The following is a 24,587-nucleotide window of genomic DNA, read 5'->3' on the forward strand; positions in this document are numbered from 1 at the left end:
TCCACTACTTAATATCATCACAGTGGCCACACCCAAATTCAGTGTATTCAAAGGCAAGACTCAGTCGAACACTCTCGAAGTGGATTGTATTAATGCTGAACTTTATCCCCAGTGTTCTTTTCAGTCTGCTCCCCTTCCTCCACCTTAGGACTTTTCTCTCAATCTTCTCGCTCCAGATCTCTCCCATCATGCTTCATCAGACGTTCAGGCAGATACTTTTTCTAATCTATAGTTCAATTTCTTTTTGTGCCATGCTCTCACTCTTACATATTTATGATCATTATCTAATATGCTCATCTCTATTAGATCCTAAATTCTTGAAGATAGGAAATGCACCCTTCCAAGAAACAAACATAATGCTTCATCCAGTGGGTATCTAGTATATTTTATCTGTTAGTGAATTAAAATGGGACCACTAAAATTTTCATTTCAGAACTAGATAAATTGGGAGGTATATGTGCCTGGGGGAGAATGATCAAAGGGGGTGATATGGATCAAGGTGCATTGTACTTAAAAACTGATGTGTCAAATTGAAATTCCTTTGTTTACAACTACTTAAAGATAACAATAGTAAATATACCCATAAATACCCAGCTCAAAAATAATTTAGACCCAGGCATTGGGGCAGTTATTTACAGAAGCCAAGCTAGGAAGATACTGCAGGAAGGGAAAGAAAAGACAAAGAGGGACTTGTTGGAAGTGTTAGGCGCAAGCACGGATGCCTGTTTCTCTTGCTGATGAGAGCAAAGTTCTTAATGGAAGATGATCCCAATCAATAGAGCCAGACAGCTGATTTATATAATGGCATCAAGCTGAAGTAGTGGTCTTTCTCTCCAGAGCGTTCCTGTGAAGGGAAAGGCTGCTAGAACCAGGGGGACTCCACAAGTAGATCTGTGTTCTCAACGCGCCACAGGATTGCTCCAGCAACCTGCTCTGGGCTGGGTGCTGAAGACTGGCGCAGGGGCCAGTGTTGCTGCTGCTGCTGCTGTGGCTGCTTGCTTGCTTGCTTGCTACAAAGCAATTACGGCAGTTAGGGATTGACCATCAGGTGCTCTCTGTAACCTGGATCTTGGCTACCAAGGAGAAATTTTATTTTGTGAAGATTGGGGAAGCTCACAAACCTAAACAAGATATCCAAGCAACAGAAGGAGAGAAAGTGGGATCTTGAGCCAAAATATTTGGCCAAGTGGATCTGGAGGAAATGTCATCATTGGTAAAGGAGGACTTGGAGAAGAAACTGTTTAAGCCACTCTCTCAGCATCTCTACGAGTTTATTGAGATAGAGTTCTCGGTCCAGGACAGGTATTACCTCTGTGTATCAGGTAATCTGCTCATTCAATTAATTACTTACATACTTGGATGGGAGGTGAGGGTTTTTTTTCCCTTGTATTTATTTTCCTGCACAGCATCGCATCTTCTTGTGATCAAATTGAGGAATTTAGAAAAAGAAAAAAATTGTATTATGATCCTCTAGCTGTTCAGAAATGAAACTGGATATGTACTCTTCCTGGCTGAATTTTTATTTTGCTTCTGATCTTCTGTTTTCACATGGCATGCGTTTTATTTTTATATAAGAACTTTTAAAAAATCAACAGAAACTTCTCCAGTATTTTTAAATACATTGGAGAACTGCCTTGTTTTCAACCATTCTAGATCACGAGTGTTTTTCTTCTTCCTTCTAGGACAGAAAGAAAGCCTTTTAGGTTTTTGCCTCTTCTCCTCCCTCCCCCAGACTTGTGCAGACTTCCTAGTAGTTTTCTGAAGACAGATTTTTTTTTTAAGTTTTTTCCCTTATATAAAAAAACAGGACTTCAATGGTAGAAATGAGTTCATGAAGATTGAACTTTAAGGACAAAGGGATGTTGTATAAAATACTTAGAGCTCAAGAGTATTTGTATTTAGTAAAATAAATATTTTTCCCTCATGTTTTTAAAATTCACAAAAACTGGACATGTGTAGGCTTTTGCACTTAATTATGATTTTCCACCCCTGTGATTTTTGTGCTAAATTTAGATAGAAATGTTTTGGCAAGGATTGAATTTAATATGCATCCTTCTCCTTGCCTGTGCCACTTCATTGACTTCAGATGGTTAGGAGGAAAGAGCTGGGGAACTTTCAGTGTTCATGGTGGATTTGCCTTCTCAAGGAACATGAGTATTCTCAGACAAGAACTCGTTATAATTCTGTTTCTGGTAATTGTTGAAGAAGGCCTTCCTAAAGCTCTCAAGAGGGAAATAGAACAGCTTCAAAGAAAGGGTGTTCTTTTTAAAGTCTACCATTTCTAACAAACAGTAGTATTAACCCAATAATAAGAGTAGTAATATTTATCTAACACGTTAGCATTTTACTTTTATTTTGCTCTACATACAAAGTACAAGTACTTGTCATAGCAACAAATGCAAACAAAAATTCAGCTCAGAAAAAGTAAGACATTAAGCAGGGCACCGGTGGCTCATGCCTACTTGTAATCCTAGCTACACAGGAGGCTGAGATATGAGGATCATGGTTCAAAGCCAGCCCAGGCAAGGAAAGTACATGAGACTCTTATCTCCAATTAACCACCAGAAAACCAGAAGTGGCAGTGTGGCTCAAGTGGTAGAGCACGCACCTTGACCTGAAGAGCTCAGGAACAGCACTCAGGCCCACAGTTCAAGCCCCACAACTGACCCCGCCCCAAAATGACATTTAGTTATGAAAAAGATAAATTAAGCCAATTTAAGTAAAAATTTATTTTTTATCCTAATCAAATCACTGTCAAAAATTATTTTCACTTGCTTTATTGAGAGAATATAATAATTATGTATCTATTGTGGTTTTTCCCAGTCAAGTGAAATTATTGTTGTATAGCAGCAGGAAGTATTTGTAAAGAGTTATCAACATAAAATAATCACAATAATTTATGTCTAATTTGTATAATTTATGCATATTTATATAACATGTAATTTATGTCTAATTTACCAAATACATCTTTAGTTCCTCCCCTCTGATATTACATAATTTACTAAATTAGAATTATATCATTAAACTCCTAGAATTATACAATTAACTAAGCTCCTAGAACTCAACATTTGGAAAAAATTCATTGATTTGACATGTACTACTCAGAATTACTGTGATATTTCAGATAAAAGCTAACATGGTACTTCATATCAATTCACAACCTTTCCGTGGCTCTCCTTTATATCATCTGAGAGCACTTGACCCAACATTTTGATAGAACAGTGGTTTAAATGATATGCAACAAACTTTGATAGTCTTTGAAGACACTCCACTCAAAAAAATTCCCATTGAGGTGAATCAAACAGGTATAGAGAAGTTGTTAAGGCAAGTTACTCCAAATGTGGAGTACTGTTCATCTTCAAGGAGTAGAGTTGCATAGTTAGGATTTTTCTCTTTGTACCTTACAACGCAGCAGTTCCAAACTTGCAGAAGTAATCATGCATTCTATCATGTGTTTTTCAAACTCAAGAAGATATGTTTAAAAGTTGTTAAACTCTGCTTATCTGACCTGGCTTTTACAGGAATCTCAAAACCTGAGGACTGACATATATCAAAATCAGACTATCAAAACTAGGAGCCATAAACTCAGTGTCCCTCTTTGTAGTTCTGTAGTGACCTGGGATGTATGTAGTGGATTTCCTGGGAGCGGTCACTTTCCCCTGAGGGTTTGCGTGGCTGTTTCACCCTGGGACCAGCTTACCCTGGTCTACAACCACTATCACTGGTACTTAGATGCAGCATTTGCTGATGGGGAAGCTCTTTTATGTTTAGGTACTAAGAAGAGATCACACATGTGCAAATGAATTCAAGAATTTCTGAAGGACTTAAAAGAGCACATTGAAGCATTAGTCAGAACTGAGAAGTAACTGAACATGGGGGAACAGACCCTAGAATCCCAGGAATCATGTCTGGTTATCAAATCTGACCTTTCTTTATCTGTCTATCAGTTGTAAAATTGGTAGATAATTAACCCCATGGCCTCAGTGTTGACATATTTGATAATAAAAACATTTCTATCTTGAAGCCACATTGTGAAAAGAGCCAACAGAATAAATTATAGGAAACATGACAAATTATAAACCAATAAAAGACAGTGTTAAACTTTCAAAATATACTGAAAAATATATTAACTGTAAAGATCTATGTTGAAATATGTGTAGGTCTTGGACATAAATACACACTTATAGTGAAAATAAGATATATATATACAACTGTATTTACTTCATATATAAAAAGGGATTGATGTATTATACTCTGTAATATAAATATTTTAAATTATATGGAGAGTCACAGTTAAATTATTTTAATTATTTTATTTATTATTTTAGAGAACATTTGCATTCACAGTTATAAATTTGAAAATAAATGCCACTTATATAAGTTTCTACCCATTTTAGTTTTTTTTGTTTCTACTCATTTTAGTTTTATAGAGAGAACAGAACTTTTTCTTTGTGAACCAAATGATCTCACAAATTTTGTCAAATTGCTCACACTACCAGTATAAAATAAGACAGCAATCACAAAACAAGACTTCATTCAGAACCAATGTTATGAAATTTGTATTAGAATCTTAACAACAGGATGTTAACAACAGAAAGCATAAAACTAAAGAATTTTTTCAGTGTTCATTTCAGTGGGCAGTAGTATTATCTGGAGAGAATTTACTCTTTCAACACTAAATTAAGATTAAATTATCCTTCTAATTCAGTGTTTTGTACAAGTAAAAATGAGGAATGATATTTTAAGTGTTCACAATTGGATGGACAACAGATATTTATTTATTTATTTATTGTAAAGATCCTGTAGAGAGGGGTTACAGTTACATGAGTAAGGCGATGAGTACATCACTTGTCGATCATTGTTACCCCTTCCCTTGTTGTTTTCCCACTATCCTTTCGCTCCCCTACCCCCACAACTCCTCCCCACCCAAAATTGTAAAGTTCATTTCCTATATACTGTCCTGTGGGTATCCTTGTTGCAGTGGGTCATCCTGTGTCCTTGTTTCAGTGTTTCGTTATTCCTCTTCCCTTCCAAGATTAGATATATGTATATACAAGATACCAAAATCAAGTACAGTGACAACAGGGGATATGCCATAGGGGAAAGAACATACAAAGGAAACAACAATAAAATAAAATAAAATCACATGGTACATTTAAAACAGTAAGAATAAAGACAGATACTTCAATGGCTATGTATACATTCTGAAAATAGAGCAGAGATTGATAGGTGAATTCATTTTTATTTGTCACATTGCAGATTTACTCATAATGATGGATACTGCTCTTCTATAGCCTTTCTATAATACTTCCTTTAACAAGTATGAATACTGTTAGGTTGGCAACAACCTAGGAACCTAAGCTCAAAAAAGCAGAACACACCTGAAAAAATTCTCATCTGACTAAACTTTTACTCTCCACTTGAAAAGATTAAGAAAGAATATAGAATTGATGTATAGAAAGTACATTTTACTAAAAATCAAATACACATATCATAATAATTATTATACAACTGATTACAGTCAGGATTGTAAAATGAGTAGTAAACATTTGATATTGAAATCATTTGTGAAATATTTTTAAATTCCTGCTTTTTATCTTTTAAAAGTAGAAAAACATCTTTCTGTATTTTTCACTTCTCTTTCTGTGTGTCTGTCTTTCTATCTGTTTCTCTGTGCTTCTCTCTCTGTTTCTTCCTCTCCCTCTCCTTCTCTATCTCCCTCTCCTTTTCCATCTGCCTCCCTCTCTCCCTCCAGCCCCCACTTCTCATGTATACCCACACCCATATACAAAGTACAGTTGTGGAATAGTGCCAAGTACCTTCATGGAGAAATGTAAATAGAATATGCTAACACCCTCTCCCACCAAATCTGGATAATTACAGTTAGAGACTGTAATACAGAAATGATGAAGCTTTCTATTTGGATTCATGAATTGCTTTGCATTTGTTGTGACTTCTTTGTCTGGGCTAGTTACGTGTATATTAGTATTGTCTCTAAAGTCAACGACCCATAATGTCATCTGGTATTTTCTCACGAGACACATTTTCCAAATGACTAATTCACTACTTTGGAGATACAAGTGTGGAGATAAAATTTATCTGCCAATTATTCTGATGTCCAAACTATATCTTTTATAGAGTGAACTGGAACTTTATATCAGATCTTTGAAGATGCAAAGATACTGGAAATTTTCATTATGAGAACGATACTCCAGATAATTAAATAAAAGTTGTCACGCATACCTACTGTCAGGCATGAGTCCACCGGACACCATTTCTATGCATTATTTATCTTCATGACAGCATTGTAAATTAGGTAACATTCCCATTTTGCAGATGAAGAGAACCTGGCCACAAGAAGTTAGGTGATTAGCCCAAGGTTGCAGGTAGTAAAAACCCAAAACCTGAGTTTTCTTTCCATTTGCCACATTGTTTCTAAGCAGCAACCCACTTTAAGTACTCCACTCATAGTATTTTATTTCTCTTATAGATGACAAAGTCCAGGCGTATAGTGGTTAAAGAACTTGCCCAAGATTACCTGTTAGTGAGTGATAAATGAAGGCTTTTAGCCTCAATATCTTTGTGCCCATCACCCTGCTATATTGCTCTGAGAACGTGCTAGATTGGAGTTCATAAGGCAGCCCTTATATGGGCCTCTATTACTGTGGCCCTTGTGCTCCCCCCAAATCCCTTCTTTCTCTTCCATCTTCCTATTCTGTAGTAACACACACCTTAACTTTCTTATAGCCAAGCGCGCGCGCATGTGTGTGTGTGTGTGTGTGTGTGTGTGTGTGTGTGTGTGTGTATGCACACACTCACAAGGGTGCCAGTACTGGGGGCTTGAAGTCACAGCCTGGGAGGTATACCTTAGCTTTTTCTGCTCAAGATTGCTGCTCTACCACTTGACTCACACCTCCACTTCTGGCTTTTCAGGTGATTATTTGGAGGTAAGAGTCTCCTGCCCAGGGTGGCTTGGAATCATGATCCTTAGATCTCAGTCTCCTGAGATCTTGGATTACAGGAGTGAGCCACGGCTTCCCAGAAATCATTTTAATATTTTAAAGATCCCCAGGATAGTCCTCAAATTGACTTCATATAAATACTTCTAGCAAAATATTATTTGCTTACATAGTATTTCTAGAAAATATTATATATTTATATAATTACTTTCAGTGAAATCACTGATCATGAATATATTGTTCCATTTCATGGAGTTGTCTTTCTTTGGTATCTTAGAGCAACTTTTCTCCCCTATTAGCTCATTTAAATGATGAAAACCATTACATAGCAAGAGGTTATAAAATAAGTTATCTGTTTATTTGGTGCATTCCCATGCAACTTGTGAGCTACTGGTTTCCCTCTATTCTGCCAAATTACAGTGAATAAATTGGCCTATTCTCTTTCCATTTAGTCTCATGAATAATGCTTCCTATTTTTTCCAAAGTAACAGTTACTTATTAATGGCAATGGTTATTTAAAAATTAAAACCAAAAATAAATGATTGTTAGGAAGTTAAGACTGGACCTCTGAAAGTGCTGGGTGAAATATTGAAACTGCAGCGAGCTCATTTTGAAGTTCCCTAGGTCCAAGGATATTTCTCCCTACACCATAATTGTGTCACGAACGTTAGAGCAATCCGTTCTCTCACATTTTCACTGGATAAACACATTTCTGTCTGAAAGCGTTGTGCTGCTGTGTTAATGTGGAGGTGGCCATTTAATTTCAGCTGGCTGCAAAGCTCAAGTGTGGGAATTAGGGACTGGGTCAAATCCAGACTGAGCAGATTTCTTTGGCTCCCAGCTAAAGGGAATTCTTGGAGCCTCCCTGGCTCTAGAAGAGGCTATTCTGGCAGATTAAGAAGGGTGTTCTCACTCTGAATTTCATCAAAGGCAAGCTTTGAAAGCAGGGGCTTGTATTTTCTTAGGTTGGTGCTGGTGGAACGTCGATTATTAATGTAAGGAAGTCAATGGGTGGGAGCATTCTCCCCACCTTCCACTCCCCCCAGGCCTTCAAACTATTCTTCATGTGCCGGGTGCTGGTGGCTCCTGTCTGTAATCCTAGCTACTCAGGGGGCTGAGATCTGAGGATCATGGTTCAAAGCCAGCCCAGGAAAGGAAAGTCTGTGAAACTCTTATCTCCAATGAACCACCCGAAAACTGGAAGTGGTGCTGTGGCTCAAGTGGTAGAGTACTCACCTTGAGCTGAAGAGCTAAGGGACAGCACCCAGACCCAGAGTTCAAGCCCCATGACAGACAAAAATTAATTAATTTTAATTAATAAAAAATTAATTAATTAATTTTAAATTTTAATTTTCCAATTTATTATCTACAATTTAAATCACACCCTGTCCATTTGCTTAAAATTCTTCAGTGACACTTCTCTTTGTTCAGCTCTCAGCTTTCAAAACAACATATGAACTCCTTAGCTCACTATTCCAGATAAGAGGGACTAACCTCCTGTCTAACTTGCTTCCCACCACCTGTCTTCCCCGGCATTGTATGTCAATAATACCAAGTTCTTGCAGTGACTCACAAGTGATGCGTATTTCTTATTTGTTGTCCTAGAACTCTCTTTACCTTCATTCTCCTGAGTTCCACTGTCTTTTACAACTGAGTCCCCGCTCAGGGAGCACTTCCTGCTGCTCAGTCAGCTGAAGCCATCCATCTTTTCTGCTTCTCCCTTTCCCTGTCCATGCCTTATTTGAGCATGCTTTCTTTCTCTTGTCACCCATCACTCCCTCTCAGTGAGAACAGGAATAACGTCTGATGAGAACAAATTATTTCAATTCCTAGCATTATACTTGGTACAGAAAGAGCACTCAAATATTTATGGACTTAATGAATCGAGTAAGAAACTCTCCAGTCAATCAGCTGGTTCTCATAACATGTAAATAAGGCAGGCTACATTTTCATACAGTCGCCAGTTATTTCTCTATCTCTCCTTATCCCTCTTCCAGCGAGATCTCCAGCTGAACAAGAGCAGAATCCTTTGGTTCTAAGGTAGAGCTTTGGTCTGCATGGACCCAACTGCCTCTTGCTGGAAGGAACCACTGCCAATAACTTATCCTTTGCAAGTGTGATGAGCTCAGTTACCCCTACACTTCCACACTTCTGCCTAACAGCTTCTTTTCTAGTCCTCACCTCTTCCCAAAACTGGCCTCTAGACCCAGGAAGAGGGACCCATTTTAGGGTTAGAGAAATATACAAGAAGAGATCATTCACTCTGCACCCAATCAGGAGGGATCGCAGCCATCCACTGACCTCCAGGCTAAGATCTGCGGAGGTCCTCTCCAAACACAACCCTCAGTCCCTCCATCCTCAAAAGATGTCATCCCTCCTCTCCCAAACCTCTGGACCACGTGACCTAAGGCATAGCATTTGGCCTCCCGTCTTCTTATTTCTTTTCTTTTATTTTTTAACTCTTACCTAACCCAGGAAACCGATGCACAATCCAGACAAATCACGCTGTACCCTTCAGAGTTCCCAGTTCTTCTTTCTTTTCTTCTGTAATAGATCTTATACATCACTCTTTTTTTAAATTTAATTTTATTTTATTTGTGAACATACTGTACAGAGGGGTTACAATTGCATGGGCAGGATAATGCGTACATTTCTTACCAAGCATTGCAGCCTCCTCCTATTTTTACTCTTCCCATCCCTTCCCAGCCTCCCCACATCACTCTTTTTTAAGGGTAGTCCCCAGCTCCAAGAGGAAGGCCCCTATTGAATGGGTATTGTGTTGTACGAATGTCCACAGAACGTGTGACTCGAGGCCTTGTCTTAGACTTGTCGGCCAGCTCTGACTCACTTCTCCAGAAGGCCCCAAGCCCAGCTCCATCAGCAAGTCTGAGCTCAGATGGTCTCCTTGATTTCGGAGTCACCTGCACCTTCAGAGGAGCGTCACAGTCCAAATGGTTCCCAGATTCTGGAGCCAAAAATATCCAGGCCAGCCTCCCCAGCCCGAAGAAGGGGCCTTCAGCTCCAGAGCCTTTCAGAGCATTTCCCCAAGCCTCTCTGTTACCCTATTACTCACCTGATCCTAGTCCCATCTGCGCTGGCGTTGAGACTTCCCCGTGCTGTGTCCTCTGCCTTTCCACAGAGGAGGTCTGCTGCACTGCACTTAGCTGCCACTAAGACTGTGTTGTGTTGCGTTGTGTAGTAGCTACGGAATCAGAAGGACATGGGTCTTGTCCCACACTGCTGTAACAGAAGACACGAGACTGGGTAATTTATAAAGGCCAGAGGTTTGTTTCTTACAGTTCCGGAGGCTGGGAAGTCCAAGGTTTGGAAGGGGTACTTGCTGTGTTATCGCATGGCTGAAAGGGCTTGGAGAGGAATGGAAAGGTAGACAGACTCATTCTTTAATCCGAATCCGTTCCCACAGCGGCTGTCCACTTCTGTGATGACTGCAGTCACCCATGTGCATGAAGGAGCTGTGACCCCATCATCAACGTCACGGCATTGGGGATTCAGTTACCAACACAGCAACCCCGGGGACATATTCATACTACAGCAGCATTTCAAACCGGTGCCTCCCAGAACCAAAAGAAATCTTTCCCTTGCCGGGCACTGGTGGCTCATGCCTGTAATCCTAGCTATTCAGGAGGCTGAGATCTGGGGACCAAGGTTCAAAGCCAGTGTGGTCAAGAAAGTCTGTGAGACTCTATCTCCAATTAATCTCCAAAAAACTGGAAGTGGAGCTGTGGCTCAAAGTGGTAGAGAGTTAGCCTTGAGCAAAAGAACTCAGGGACCGTGCCCAGGCCCTGAATTCAAGCCCCACAGCTGACAAAACAGAAAACAAAAACAACTTTCCCTCAAATAAATTCCAATCTAACTCTTAGAAGCTACAACTTATTCCAACTTTTTTTTTTTACTTCCTTTTTTTCAGTACTAGGGTTTGAACTGAGAGCCTCCTTCTGGCTAGGCCAGCTCTTCCACTACCTGAGCCATGGCTCTGTCCCTTGATTATTAGCCTAGGTTAACTGCAGGGATTATGATATTTACATAACTTGTGAACAGTTTTTCGTGGGTTTAATTATTCTTATTCCTGTAGCTCTTTTTCATTTAAGTAACTTTCCAGATAATACCTTGAGTTTTCGCCCAGGGCCCATGTTAGACTGTGTTCATCTTAATACAACCTCCTGAATGACTGGGATAACAGGTGTGTGCTACCATGCCCCACTTATTTGTTGATATGGAGTCTCGCTAATTTTTTTTTTTTTGCCCAGGTTGATCTCAAACTGTATTCCTTCTTATCTCTACCTACTGTGTAGCTGTGATTTTGGCCATGAGCTACCATGCCTGGTGACACTATCCATCCTGAAAGTAAATTTAAACCATCTATCCCCATCTGTTTTAAAATATACTCGTATATGTGATCATGTGGTAGAACTGATCTCCTTAACAAGACCATCAATCTCTAGAAGGCAGGGACCATATCTTGATCTATCTTTCCTGTGGCATCTATAATCTAGTAATCAAATAGAAAATACTCATTACATATTCTTTTCTTAACCCAGTGATTGATAGTTTCTATTGTAGAACCTCTATGCTCAGATATTGGTTCTTCTGATGTCTGTGTGAGATCAAAAACAAATGACTTCAGAAATAAATTACTTCCCTCATTTTGTTCACATAAATAAGCAAAGATTCACCCCACGTCTTTCCAAGAACTAAAACCTTCTGTGCTGGCCACTTGTGTTAAATGCTATAGTTTGAGAGACACATTTAAGAGAATTGAAAAGTCCCAAACACCACCAAATGGGGCAATAGTAGCGGTGTGCAGATACCTCTACATCCTTGTTTAGATGAAGGTATCAGAGTCCCACAGTCCTGTTTAGCTGCCCTTCAGTTCTGGGATGTGAGCAAAATGCTTTGTTTTTTTTCCCCCTTACATTCTTAAACTGTCATAAGTTGAAATCACAACTTGTTCTGGTAAATCACTTTTGGGTGTGTGCTGGTTCTGGGGCATAAACTCAGGACCTGGGCACTGTCCCTGAGTTTCTTTCGCTCAAAGCTAATGTTCTACCGCTTAAATCACAGCTCTACTTCTGGCTTTTTTGGTAGTTTAGTGGAGATAAGAGTCTCACAGACTTTCCTGCAAATCAAAATCCTCAGATCTCAGCCTCCTGAACAGATAGGATTACAGGCATGAGCCACCAGCACCTGTCTTTAGTAAATACTTTGATTTTTGACTATATGCTAGGCTCCAGGTTGACTCTTCTCCATCCACTCGAAGTTCAAATCACATCTCTCAGTGCTCTATTGAACAGCCATCACTGTGGCAGTACAAACACCATTGTAGCAGAAAAATAAAAATAATGTTGAGCAAATTTGGAGATGCGACACAAAGGTTCAGATACACTAGGACTCAAATTTGGGGTACAGCTATAATTTGGATTCAAAGTCATTCTTTAAAAAAATTACATAAACACTGAACAGTGCAAGTGAACTAAGTTGTCCTCTCTTAAGAGTTTTTTATAAATGAAATACTTTTTTCTGTTCTACAGTGACCAAAAGTGAAGAAGTAAAAATAATTATGGTGAAACACTACAGAATAGGTTTAGATGAAAAATATGAAGTAACAAAAAAGTGGTCTTTGAATGATCTGCAGATGATTGATGGGAAAGAGGCAGACACGGTAAGTGTTGACCCTTTATAAGGGAGATGTAGAATCAATGTGCTGGAGATCTTTATATCCAATATCCTGCTTTACGTCTTCTTTGCATATACTGAGTGTGAAGGTGACATCATATTGTTCTTACATGGTATGGATTAATTTCCTGCAATGATATACTGGCTTTTTGTTGTTCTGCTTTTATGAGGTTTGAATTGGAATTTTGTCTATTAAATTGAAAAGCATCTTTCCCAAGTTCCTTTTAATAGGCTAAAATGTAATCTACCAGTCAATCCTGAAATATTAAATGTCATTTTTCCAAACGTAGGATGTTTTCTCTGCCTCTCTGTCTTTCTCTCTGTCTCTTTCTCTCTCATCTCAATTTCCTCTGTGAATTATGGGATTCAAAGCCTCTGTTGGCAAGCCCACTTTATCTTCCAGAAGGGTTGAATTACTTGGGCATCCTACAATCTTAGAGCTAAAAGGACAGAAGCATAGGTATTCAAATCTCCCCCACTTGACTCCTTAACTAGTGGTTTTCCCAGTTTTGTTCTTCAGTTCTTCCATTGATGGAGAGTTCATCACTCCCGCTTTGAATTTTGTATGTCAACAATGCTTAGTTAAGGATAAATTCTCAAGGCTGAGAATTCCCAACACCCTCATCTTATACCCCCAAACCAGATTTCACATTGGGTAAAGTCCTTATGATTCCCCATCCCATATATTCTTTTGTCCTGGATGTCAATGTATTTTAGCCATAACCCTACAAACTACAGTGGTTGGGTCACCCTATCTCCCCTTTAGATTGGAAGCTCCTCAAACATTAGGACCATTTTTTTAATCATTTAATTGACTTCTGCCTGATAGATATTACACACTCACTAAATATTTGTGATGTTATCATTGAATTCATTAGAAATGAAATTCATTTATTCTTTATTCTAATAACTAATATTAATTTGACCTATTATTTCAACACATCAACTCTTCAGATATTTGGGGGGTTGCTATCACTGTAGTCTGATAGAAATTTAATAAATACAGCCGGGCGCCTGTGGCTCACGCCTGTAATCCTAGCTACTCAGGAGGCTGAGATCTGAGGATCAGAGTTCAAAGCCAGCTCAGACAGAAAAGTCCGTGAGACTCTGATCTCCAATAAACCACTAGAAAACTGGAAGTGGCGCTGTGGCTCAAGAGGTAGAGTGCTGGCCTTGAGCTGAAGAGCTGAGGGACAGCGCCCAGGCCCAGAATTCAAGCCCCATTAATTAATTAATTAATACAACATTTAAAGCTTTACCAAGTCAAGAATACAATGACAAAGCAGGTCGGGCCAAGTGCTCTAAGGAATCGATAGCTATCATTCCCCACACTTAGTAAATTCATACAAGGTGTCAGGAACCAAGCTAAGCTCCTCTCATTTGAAAATTCAAACACCCTCATAAAATTCCATGAATAAGATTCTAATACTGGTACTATTTTGCAAGAGGGTAAAGAGACTTAAAAAGACTAGTTGACTTGCTCAAAGTCACCTAGCTATTCAGTGGTAGAGCCAGACTATAATAAGAAATTCATTCATTTGTCCTCTTTAGGTTATTTTGCCTCCAGAAACTACCCTATTTGTTTATTCATTCAGCTACTTATTAAGGATGCATAATATTCCAGGCCTTACTAGACTCTGAGGGCACAGTGGAGAATTCACCTCAAATGCTTAATTCTGCCTTGATTAATCATCACTTAACCTTTTTCTTTTTCAAGAAAGGATCAAAGCTAGCCTGGAACTTGTTTTGTTCTGTTTTGTTTCTGTTTGGTTCTTTTATTGAAACAAAGTCTTCTTGAACTTTTAATCATCCTGCCTCAGTCTCCCAAGTGGAAGCATTTTAGGAGTGCATCACACCTGGTTAATCATCTAATCTTAATTTTCCCTTAATAAAATCAGTATATACTTTCTTTTATAATCTATCATCTAGGAATTCTGTATTTAAAACTTGATGCATCTTCAGGGCATCTTGATCAGAGAATGGTAGATGGCATTACTTTGTTTCTAAGTACTCACATAATATTTTTCTGACAATTTATTTTCCCCAAAGTTAGACACTTAGGAATGGGTTAAACATATTATTATATACATATTAGCATATATGGTCAATACAAAATATGTTTCCCGAAGAATACTTCAGAACACAATTGTTCATTATTTAAATAAGTGCTTAAAGAAGCTTCCCTAAATAGTATGCCAATTTGGTATATCTATCATATCATTGAACCTAAATCTTAAATGTTAGTACAAAGGCACACACTTGTTTGTGTATGTGTATAGTCTATATGCATGATATATGAAACAGACCATCACTTTTTTGTTGGTAGTTGTGGTGGTCATGGGGCTTGAAGTCAGGACCTGGGGGCTCTTTTTGCTCAAGGCTAATGATCTACCACTTTGAGCCACAGTAACACTTCTGTTGGTTTATTTTTTCTTCTGTTGTTGTTGTTTTGGTTTGGTTTTGGTTTTGGAGTTTGGGGGGTTTTTGCTTGTTGTTTTTTTTTTTTTTGAGCAGTTAATTGGAGATAAGAGTCTCATGGAGACTTTTCTGCTCCAGCTGGCTTCGGACCGTGATCCTCAGATCTCAGCCTCCTGAGAAGCTAAGATTGCAGGCATGAGCCACCAGTGCCTGGTCCAGACCAGCACTTTTATAATAGTTACTCTGGATGTTACAAATTTTGCATTCATTCTTTTCTTTAAGAATCAAATGATTATATGATATTTTCCCTGCCTCCTGAGAATTTTATTTGAAAGAGAAATTGCAAAAGCCAAGTTGTTTGTATATGAAATTTACATGTTATATGCTAATAACAAAAAAACTAACTAGTCATGCTGTACTTTCCTCTTTTACTTTTGAAATAGCACAAAGAATCATTCTCCTAGCAAAGGCAGAGAGAAATCTCTTCTCCCCTCAGAAGTTTGTAAATGAGTTTATTGTCTTCTGCCATCCCTATCTATCCTCTCAAATCCACTTTGATAGCCATACATGTTATGTATGTAACATGTTTTATTTTTATAATTGAAGACACAGATGCTTCGCAAATATGGACTTACAAACTGATTTGATGAATAGTAACCCCGTTTTACAATAATTTAAGGATAATAAAAGAGTAATTTAAAATGAATAAATAAAAATTTAGAAATGGTATGTTTTCTGTACAACACCTTAACAATAACAATAAATTTTTAAAAAAGAAAAAAGCTCAGCAACAGCACTCAGGTCCTAAGTTCAAGCATCACATCCACCCACAAAAAAAAAAAAGGTGAGTACGCTGAAATCTAGCTATGGACACATCTTTTAAAAGTAAAAATAAAGGAAAAGGGCAGGCACAGTAGGAAAAGGTATGAAAAAACTCCAGAAAATTGACAATCGAGATAAAGAAGGATGGTCAGAGCATCTGAATTGAAGGGGAAGAGAATTTCAATGCATAAAATTGTTTTGAGGACATGTGTGTGCTTTTTAAAAAGTTATTTACAAAGCCAGAAATTTTGCTGTTTGTATGGTATGCATATAGGCTCAGATCCTAAAGAAAAAAAAAGATTTAATATAAAATACATATATGCTCATTTCAAATAGCTATAAGCTAAAACCACTAATTAAAAATAATTTAAGCAATGATCTTTTATATTGTTATTTTTTCTCTTTTTTTAGTATATTGTTAATTTCTTAGTGGCAACTATAATTGGATCTAGTAGTTTGGAAAGTTAATCTGTAGTTTTCAAAGCTATGTTTGATACTGATAATTTATAATCAATAAATATACCCAAGATAATATGAGAGAATCCAGGAAACGACTTTCATGGATGCTAATTAAATCATGTTTCTCCTTCTCTTCTAGGACAATCCATTTTTTGACCTGCACTTCAAGAAAGTGTACTGCTTGGAAGCATATAGTTGTGCTTCTAAGTACGCATTTGCTCGAACTGTAAATAAGCTGAATCATGCATATCTCAAGAAGGACTTACAGATTGTGAATTTTGATTCTACTTACATTAATGATGATTCCATTTGGTCCTCCAATAACAAGGATTGCTTGGTTCTCATGAGAATATGCTTTTATGCTTTCAATCTTGTGTGTCTGTCCCTTTGTCCCCTGCCACTTTAAAGATGTATCGTGCATTATTTCATCAATGCTCCAGAAAATGTTTCCTCAAATAAATCTTGAGAGTCAACTTTTTTTGTCTTTCATCAGTGGCTATCATTTAGATGGAAATAAAATTATGCTTTGTGAATTATAATGAAATATGTTTTAACGCAATCATTCATTTGGAACGTTTTTGCTCTTGAATTTTATTGTAACTTTGCATGGTGTTGACTCAATTTGGATACTTCTAAAAAGTGTAAGGAAGTACTTTTTTTTAAAAAAACTAGAGATAAGGAAAGCGATCCTGGGTTCATGGATGAGAAGACTTGAAATCTAGAATAGGGTCAATTATATGGCTTTTAAGACTCCAGATTTGTTTTCATCCTCTGTTCCCAACAGTCTCTTTCCTCTTGGTAGTGGAAAGCAGCTTTCCTGGAGTGGAAATGCTGAAAAGAATATATCAAAGGAAATGCATCTTAATGTGACTTTGTTTTCATCACTATTCCTCCCTATTACACTCCGTCCTTCTCACCTCAACCCCAGGATCATAGTACAGCTGATGTGGGGAATTGCCATCTCTGCTCTAGAGAGAACTAGATCAGTGGTTCTCACCTTTAGCATATCTGGCATTTTGGACTACAGATTCTTTGTTGTGGAGGAACTGGGTGTGTGTTACTGGTTGTTTAACAGTATCGATACCATCAGAACCCTTTCAGTAATGACAGCTGAAGTGTCTCCACACTTTACTAATGTTCCCATGGGAGTAAAAAAAACACCCTATTGAGTAGCACTTGGCTAAACTAACTCAAAAGAAATTGCAAAAATTACTGTAATGTGTACTAATAAGAAAAATGGAAGTATTGTAAGAATAAATACTTACAAGTGTTAGGCCAAAGGAATAGATTAAAAGGCTGGACAAGGGCAAATATAGGCATCGAGTCAAGCTATGGTTTTCTATTTTGGCAAGGACAGGTGGAAGAAGTCCTAAAACACAGCTTTAGTGTCTTCTTAAAAACTGGACATAATTATGTGCTAAATGGGGATGAAGGTGCCAGAACAATCTAGAATAAGTACTGGGAACCAGAAGGCTGAGGTATGCAGGAATATTAGAATAGATTTATTATGTGAGAGTCAAGAACCATCACTAGACGGTATTCCCAGAAGGAAGGATGTTGGAAGAATGTGAAATTATTAAGTCCCCATCACTTACATATGTTGTCCAGAAGGATAGGCATGCCAGTTACCCTACTATCAGTCCATTTGTTCCAGAAGATCTAAAGATGCTTGAACAAGTCTTGATGGATAAGAATGCTGTGTCAAATTTCTAGTACATGGTCCCTACTGTTCTGCAAGGCTGTGCATTCTAAGGAAGAGAACAGTTCTCCATTGGGAAAACCACAGATATCGGTTACGAGCTGTATATCATCAGTTCCAGCAAGGCATAGGCTCAGAAACAATCTATTGAAGTGTGTTAGTGCATAAGTTCAAGCCTGAGCAGGCCTAGAAGACAAGTAAATCACATAGAAGGGTAACTCAGACTCCACCAGCACTTACTTTTACTCTTCCTCAACTCACCCCTATGGCCATACAAAGTACAGAAGAAAACATGTGGGACTGGCTCACACATGGGTTGGCAATGTCATATTGCTGGGTAAGTAACATTGGATTGTGCAACATTGGGTTGGCAATGTCATATTGCTGGGTAAGTAACATTGGATTGCACATGGAATGGACTAGGGAAGAATACTCCATAAAGGAATCTTTCCAGTCAGCAGAGCTTGGAGAAGCACAACTTATTGGCCACTTTATAGAGAGGAAGAAGTACCCTGAAATGGAAATATTTACAAGACTTGAGATTTGCCTTTCTTGTTTATAGTGAGTCTTGTTTATAGTGAATCAACAGAATTATAGTATTTTTTTTGTCAGTCATGGGGCTTGAATTCAGGGCCTGGGCACTGTCACTGACTTCTTTTGCTCAAGGATAGTGCTTGCTTTACCACTTTGAGCCACAGCACCACTTCCAGTTTTCTAGTGGTTAGCTGGAGATAAGAGTCTCATGGACTTTCCTACCTGGGCCAGCTTTGAACTGCCATACTTAGATCTCAGCCCCCTGAGTAGCTAGGATTATAAGCATGAGCCACCAGTGCCTGGCTATAGTATTTTATAATGTTCATTTATGATGGTTCTAGAATTTGAACTTGGGAAATTTCATTTGCTAGGAAAGTGCATTACCACTTGATTTATTCTAACAGCCCCTTTTTGGGTACTGCTGGCATAGACTGTGATCCTCCTTTTTGTGATTCATTGTGATGCTGGGATGACTACTTGGGCCACCGTGCCCAGCAATTGGTTGAGACAGAGTCTTTCAAACTTTTTTGTTTTTATTTTACTTATTTGCCATCTTTGAACTGCAATCATTAGATTTCTCCAGTGGCTAGAAGACTTGAGCCATCATGCCTGGCTGAATTATAGTATTCGTGTGTGTGTGTGTGTGTGTGTGTGTGTGTGTGTGTGTATACCTTGGCCTGAATTCAGGATCTTGAGTTATCACTTGAGTTTTCTTTGCCCACAGATCGTGTGTGTGTGTGTGTGTGTGTGTGTCTGTCTGTGTGTGTGTGTGTGTGTGTGTGTGTACCTTGGCCTGAATTCAGGATCTTGAGTTATCACTTGAGTTTTCTTTGCCCATCCACAGATGGCACTCTACCACCTGGGACCCCCTCCTACACACACACACACACACACACACACACACACACACACACACACACACACACCAATCTTGTTAACTAGAAATGGAGCCTTCAAGGACTTTTCCTCCCCAGCTGGCTTCAATTAATGAGTCTAAGGTCTCACCTTCTTGAGTAGCTAAGATTATAAGTATGAGCCACCAGCACCCAACTAATTTCAGTGTTCTTGATTGACCATTCTTTAACCAAAATTTACAGCTTCTCCTTCCCACCCACCACCCACAAAGTGGCATAAAATACCTAAAATACAAATTTCACAACCATGAAATCCATTGATTTCACTATATCCCTCAATGACCACTCTCATCACTCAAATGCAGCTGGCCTTATAAATTGGTGAAATGGCCTGTTACAGACTTGGCCTCTGTGCCCTCTTGGGACTGAGGTGTTTTCCTAGAGGATGTGACAAATACACTGAGCCAATTGTGTTCCCAACAATTCAAGGCTTAGGAACCCAGGAATGAGAACAGGATAGGCCCATCTTATCACTCCAAATAATCCACTTGTAAAATTTGTAATTCCTGCCTTTGGAATTTAGACCTTTAGATTGCAATAGTTGTTTCCTAAGGGTTGAGTAGGGGGTGCTTCCCCAAGGATACACAGAGTTTACTGAACTTGAAACTATCACTGTTATTTAGTTACTTTGGGCTTCTCATGGCAAAGAAAAGAGCTGTGATGCTTGTGGGAGTCAACTGTGATTAGCAAAAGGATCTGAGATTGTTGCCACACAATAGCCGTACATAGGAATATGTCTGAATCAAAGGAATTCACTGGGGTTTATCCAGATCTGTTCCTTGTTGAACAGGCAACTAGAGCAGTCTAAATTGAAGGCTCTGGTTACCTAACCATAGAAAAAATTTAAATCAGCTGATGCTCTGGCCAAGGAAGAAGGAAATTAGAATGAGTGGTGGAGGAAGGCATTAATACAAGTGTACCATAGGAGCTAAAGCTTATTTCACTAACTCTCATATTAATTGCTTACAGAGATTGTGGCTGCCCATCACCTTGAAGCAACCTGTGTGAAGGACTGAACTGAATGAAGGGCATGAGAAGGTCAGAGTGATGCATGGAAGGAATGGGCTGCAGCAGACACCTTTGTGCTTTCTGCATGCTGTATGTTAACACATCAAATCCCTTTAAATAACTCTTATTTCAACCACTGCTGCAGCACTGTTCTGAAAAGAGTCTGACAAGGTTTGAGCAAGTACAACACGGTAACAACTCTCCCTTCAATTCCTGCCTTACTATATCTGTGAGTGTGAGTGTGAACCTGGTGTTCATAATTGTGCAATTTGGGAGTGTTGATTAGGTAACCCCCTATCTTTGATGAAAGGAAACAGTTGCCAACATATAAATGTTTCTTCCAGTCTTGCTTGCAGCAGGCAGTTCTAAGACTGATTTCCCAAAGCTCCCTAGGAAGTCCTTAGGGATTTAGAAAATATTTAAACATGGGGCGATCAATTCAATAACTCCTTTTTTTAATTTTTATTTTTTATTGTGAACATACTGCACAGAGGGGTTACAATTACATGGGCAAGATAACAAGTACATTTCTTATCAAGCATTGCAGCCTCCTCCTTTGTTTAGCCTTCACATCCCTTCCCAGCCTTCCCCCGCCTCCCCACCCCATTCTCCCCCCCCCTCCGCCACCAAAGTTGTAAAGTTCGTTTTCGACATGACAACTTGTACTTCTCATTGTTGTAACGGGTCCACAGTTATCCTTAAACGACTTGTTTTTCCCTTTCTCCTCCACAAATTGTACCGACATCAAATATAGTGAAAGCAGGGGTTATACTGTGGGGGAGGGACATACAAAGCAACAAAGAAATAATCTTATAAATGCATTAGAAACAAATGCATGAAAGAAAAAAACATTTAAATACATATCCAAGGGTTCATTTTCCTAACATCACCTTATCTGACCTTTTCTGCTTGACTCATACATATACTAGATATTGCAAATAAGGGAAACCATGGAACCTATGTTTCTTTGGGCTTTTTTCCAAGCCTTTCCATTTCCTAACAGATGGGGCAATGTCATTCTTTCTGATGGAGGCATAGAATTCCATTGTGCATATATACCACATTTTCTTGATCCAGTCATCTACTGAGGGGGATCTGGGTTGGTTCAATAACTCCTTCTTAAATGTCCATTTTTCTTCCATGTTTCATTTTTGCTCCCTATTTCCTCATTCTGTTGTTTTTTCCTCACTTGGATCAAATCTCCAAATAAATTATTCGAGATGCATTATGCTGAAAGAAAAACCAGGAGGGGAGAAGAGGAATGAGAGTGAAATTTCTGGTCATAAGATTGAGATGCCTGCAATTAATTCATTAGAATGGAATGGAAATGTCAGAGGCAGGGGAACAGAGACACAAATCTGGAGCTCAGGAAAGAAGTCTAGACTTCTGAAATGTAATTAATTTCCCAACTTTAATGAAGACTGTAATGTACAGACAAATAAAAGATAATAGGATGAAAAAAGCATACACAATTGTCTATACAAAGTATCTAGGGTAAGAATTCTGGGACAAAATAGGAATTATCAAAAGAGTCTGTGAAAGAATAAGATTAGCTCAAGTTCTTAAAAGGAACTCAACGAAAGTGAATAAGTAATATTCCAATTAGCCTTGACTAGTGCACATTAATCTCAGTAACAAACAATTCCTCTCTATTTTTGTTAATTGTTTTCCACCAAGTTTTATCTTCAGATAAAGCATGAAAGACACTGTAACAACTTGTTTGTCCCTTTCTCAGTGAATCCTCGATTAGCAGATAAAGTGAGTTCCTCCCTCTTTTGAATTTTCCCAGCCCAGTGCTAGCACACTGTGAACTCCTTCAGGCTTGGATTAAAGTTTGAATCAACTTTGTGTCTGGAATCAGTGTCTGGCATAAAACAAGTGTTAGGAATGTGGACGAAGTGAAACATTTGTCTAGCAACCAGCACCACTAGCATCATATTTGGCTCTCAAGTTTAAATATATAAGCATCCTCTCGTTAAGATGCAGATTCTGATTCAGGTGCTCTGAAGAGAGGCAGCCTTGTCTAAACAGCCCTCAGGTGATGCTCAACCAGCTAGTCCGTGAAAGTGAAATAGAGTGTGAAGTCAGAATTGCCATGGAGTATATTAGGAATTATCTGGGAAGATATTTAAAAAAAACAAAAACAAAACACTGCCCTCTGATCCCACCCCCAGAGATTCTGATTTAACTTACTTCCTGTCTCCAAGCTTAAAGTCGTTAGGACATAGCGTCAACAGAGTTTTGCATGTGTAAATAAAAATCATTTTATGCACTCCTTAAATTGCCGTGACTATCGAGGGAATGCTTCTAGAGAAAGTTATCAGCGAAGGGCTTCCAATCCCCACATTCCAATCGGCCTCAGCTGACTAGGCGCCACGCCCATCTGGTTGGCCACGCCCACCGGGGGCGGGGGTCACGCTCCCGCGGCGTTTATTGGTCGCTCCTTTTATCTTCTCCACCTCTACGTCCTTCTCTGGAGGGCCAACTTCCGGCGCGGGGGTTGTCACATGTCCGGATACGGGAAGTGGAGGAGGAACGGCCGCTTCCCGTCCGCTGCCTTCATTGAGGGGCTCACCCTAGTAGTGCCACAGTCCCCTCTGCCCTCGGTCTTGGAGGACCCGCCTCGGTACAGCCGGGCTCGGTCCGGCCTCGCGGTAAGCTTTCGGCCACGGCTGTCCGGCGGCGGCGGCGGGGTGTGGAGCGGCTCGGCGGGCGCCCGGCTCTGTGGTGGCTCCGGGTCCGCGTCGCGGGGAGCCCTGCGCCCGTGGGGATCCGGCCCACGGCGTCCCTGCCCCCGCTCCGGTGGGGCCCCGCCCCCGTGGTGGCCAGGCCCACAAGGAGCCCTTCCCTCCCCCTCCCTTGGTGTAGTCCCACGGGGTCCCCCCCCCCTCCCGCCCTCGAGGTGCGTCCTCCCCAACCTCCGCCCCGGTGGCGGTCAGGCCCCGGTGCCCCCACGGTCCCCGCCCACCTGCGTGCACGAGGGGCCGAGCCCTGTGGGAGGGAGCCTTCTCCCTCCCTCGTGGTCCAGATCTCTGCGAGGACAGCCTCTGACCTCCAGGGTTCCGCCCATTGGATCCAGACCCCGTCTATGCCCCATAGCCTGCCCGTATACTGTGGAGCCTGGGCCAGGTGAGCCGCCCCGTCCCCGTGCAGTTCTTCTTTTTTTTTTTTTAAATGGCAGCGGGTACTCTCGCCATCCGGGCCTAACCCCACACAAGCACACGAACCAGCTATTTGTCACGCAGTGTGAGGGCCTGACTTGAGTGTAAAGAAACACGAACCTTTATAGAGTAAGGCGATGACTGGCCAGCCGCCTCTGGAACGATGGCTTCTTTGCCCTGGAAAATAATTTCCGAGGAACCACTTCTGATTTATGTACTGGAAAATGTCATAAAGACGGGAATTACCCATAGAGCGTACATACCCCGAAAGCATGGGTCACCTGTCTTCACCAACACGTCTGTCATGTTCACCACTAGAACCCAAAGCAGCGCCAGGGACTGAGTAGACATGAATATTTGCTAAATGGACAAATGGTCACTTTAATGTTTTTCATTGCCTAGCTCCTTTATGAGATCTACCTAGTCCTGTCTGTTTTATCACCTAACCATGCACCCAATCATTTTATCCAGAGGGACTATATGGATGGTAAACAGTGTCCACCATTACTCGTTCAGTTGATCACTTTGATGATGACGACGATGATGATGATGATGGTTATTATTATATTTGAGTTGTACAAAGAGGTTTCAATTCCAATGTCACCACTTATTTGATAGGTTTTTTTTTTTGTTGTTGTTCAGTTCAGATTACTTCAAGAAGTAGTGGTTAAGTACCTACAAAGAACTCAAAACTATGGTAGGGCATTACTTTGCTTCGATTCCACACTATTTTTAAGATGGTTCTGGAGATTCAGAAGCTTATGATCTCAATTAGATAGCAAGTTCTTGATTGTTCAGTAAGTGCTGTAAGAATTTAGAGGCAAAACCAATTTGGATTAAGGTCTTTATTGAGTCAATTTCATATAAACTGTGGAATGTAATTAGGATTTGGATAGAGAGGATATATTTCCTGCATAGA

General features: G+C 39.7%; 2 protein-coding genes across 3 annotated transcripts in view; both read left to right on the forward strand.

The window, feature by feature from the left end:
• Nucleotides 1–1,201: 1,201 nt before the first annotated feature.
• LOC105980191 lies at nt 1,202–23,770 on the forward strand. The gene is made up of 4 exons (XM_013008924.1): nt 1,202–1,322; nt 12,509–12,639; nt 16,492–16,729; nt 22,878–23,770. The coding sequence occupies exons 1-4, from the start codon at nt 1,202–1,204 to the stop codon at nt 23,768–23,770; spliced, it is 1,383 nt and encodes a 460-aa protein (XP_012864378.1).
• The window catches only part of Exoc1 (exocyst complex component 1), a 43,013-nt gene continuing 41,416 nt past the window's right edge, over nt 22,991–24,587 (forward strand). The window contains exon 1 of one of the 2 annotated variants that reach the window (XM_013009086.1): nt 22,991–23,161. The gene's annotated coding sequence lies outside the window, so the exon portion shown is untranslated. The remainder of the gene's footprint in view (nt 23,162–24,587) is intronic. The other variant, XM_013009088.1, reaches the window with a different exon arrangement.

The sequence above is a fragment of the Dipodomys ordii genome, unplaced genomic scaffold (genome assembly GCF_000151885.1).
Source record: "Dipodomys ordii isolate 6190 unplaced genomic scaffold, Dord_2.0 Scaffold8, whole genome shotgun sequence".
Taxonomy (NCBI): Eukaryota; Metazoa; Chordata; class Mammalia; order Rodentia; family Heteromyidae; genus Dipodomys; species Dipodomys ordii.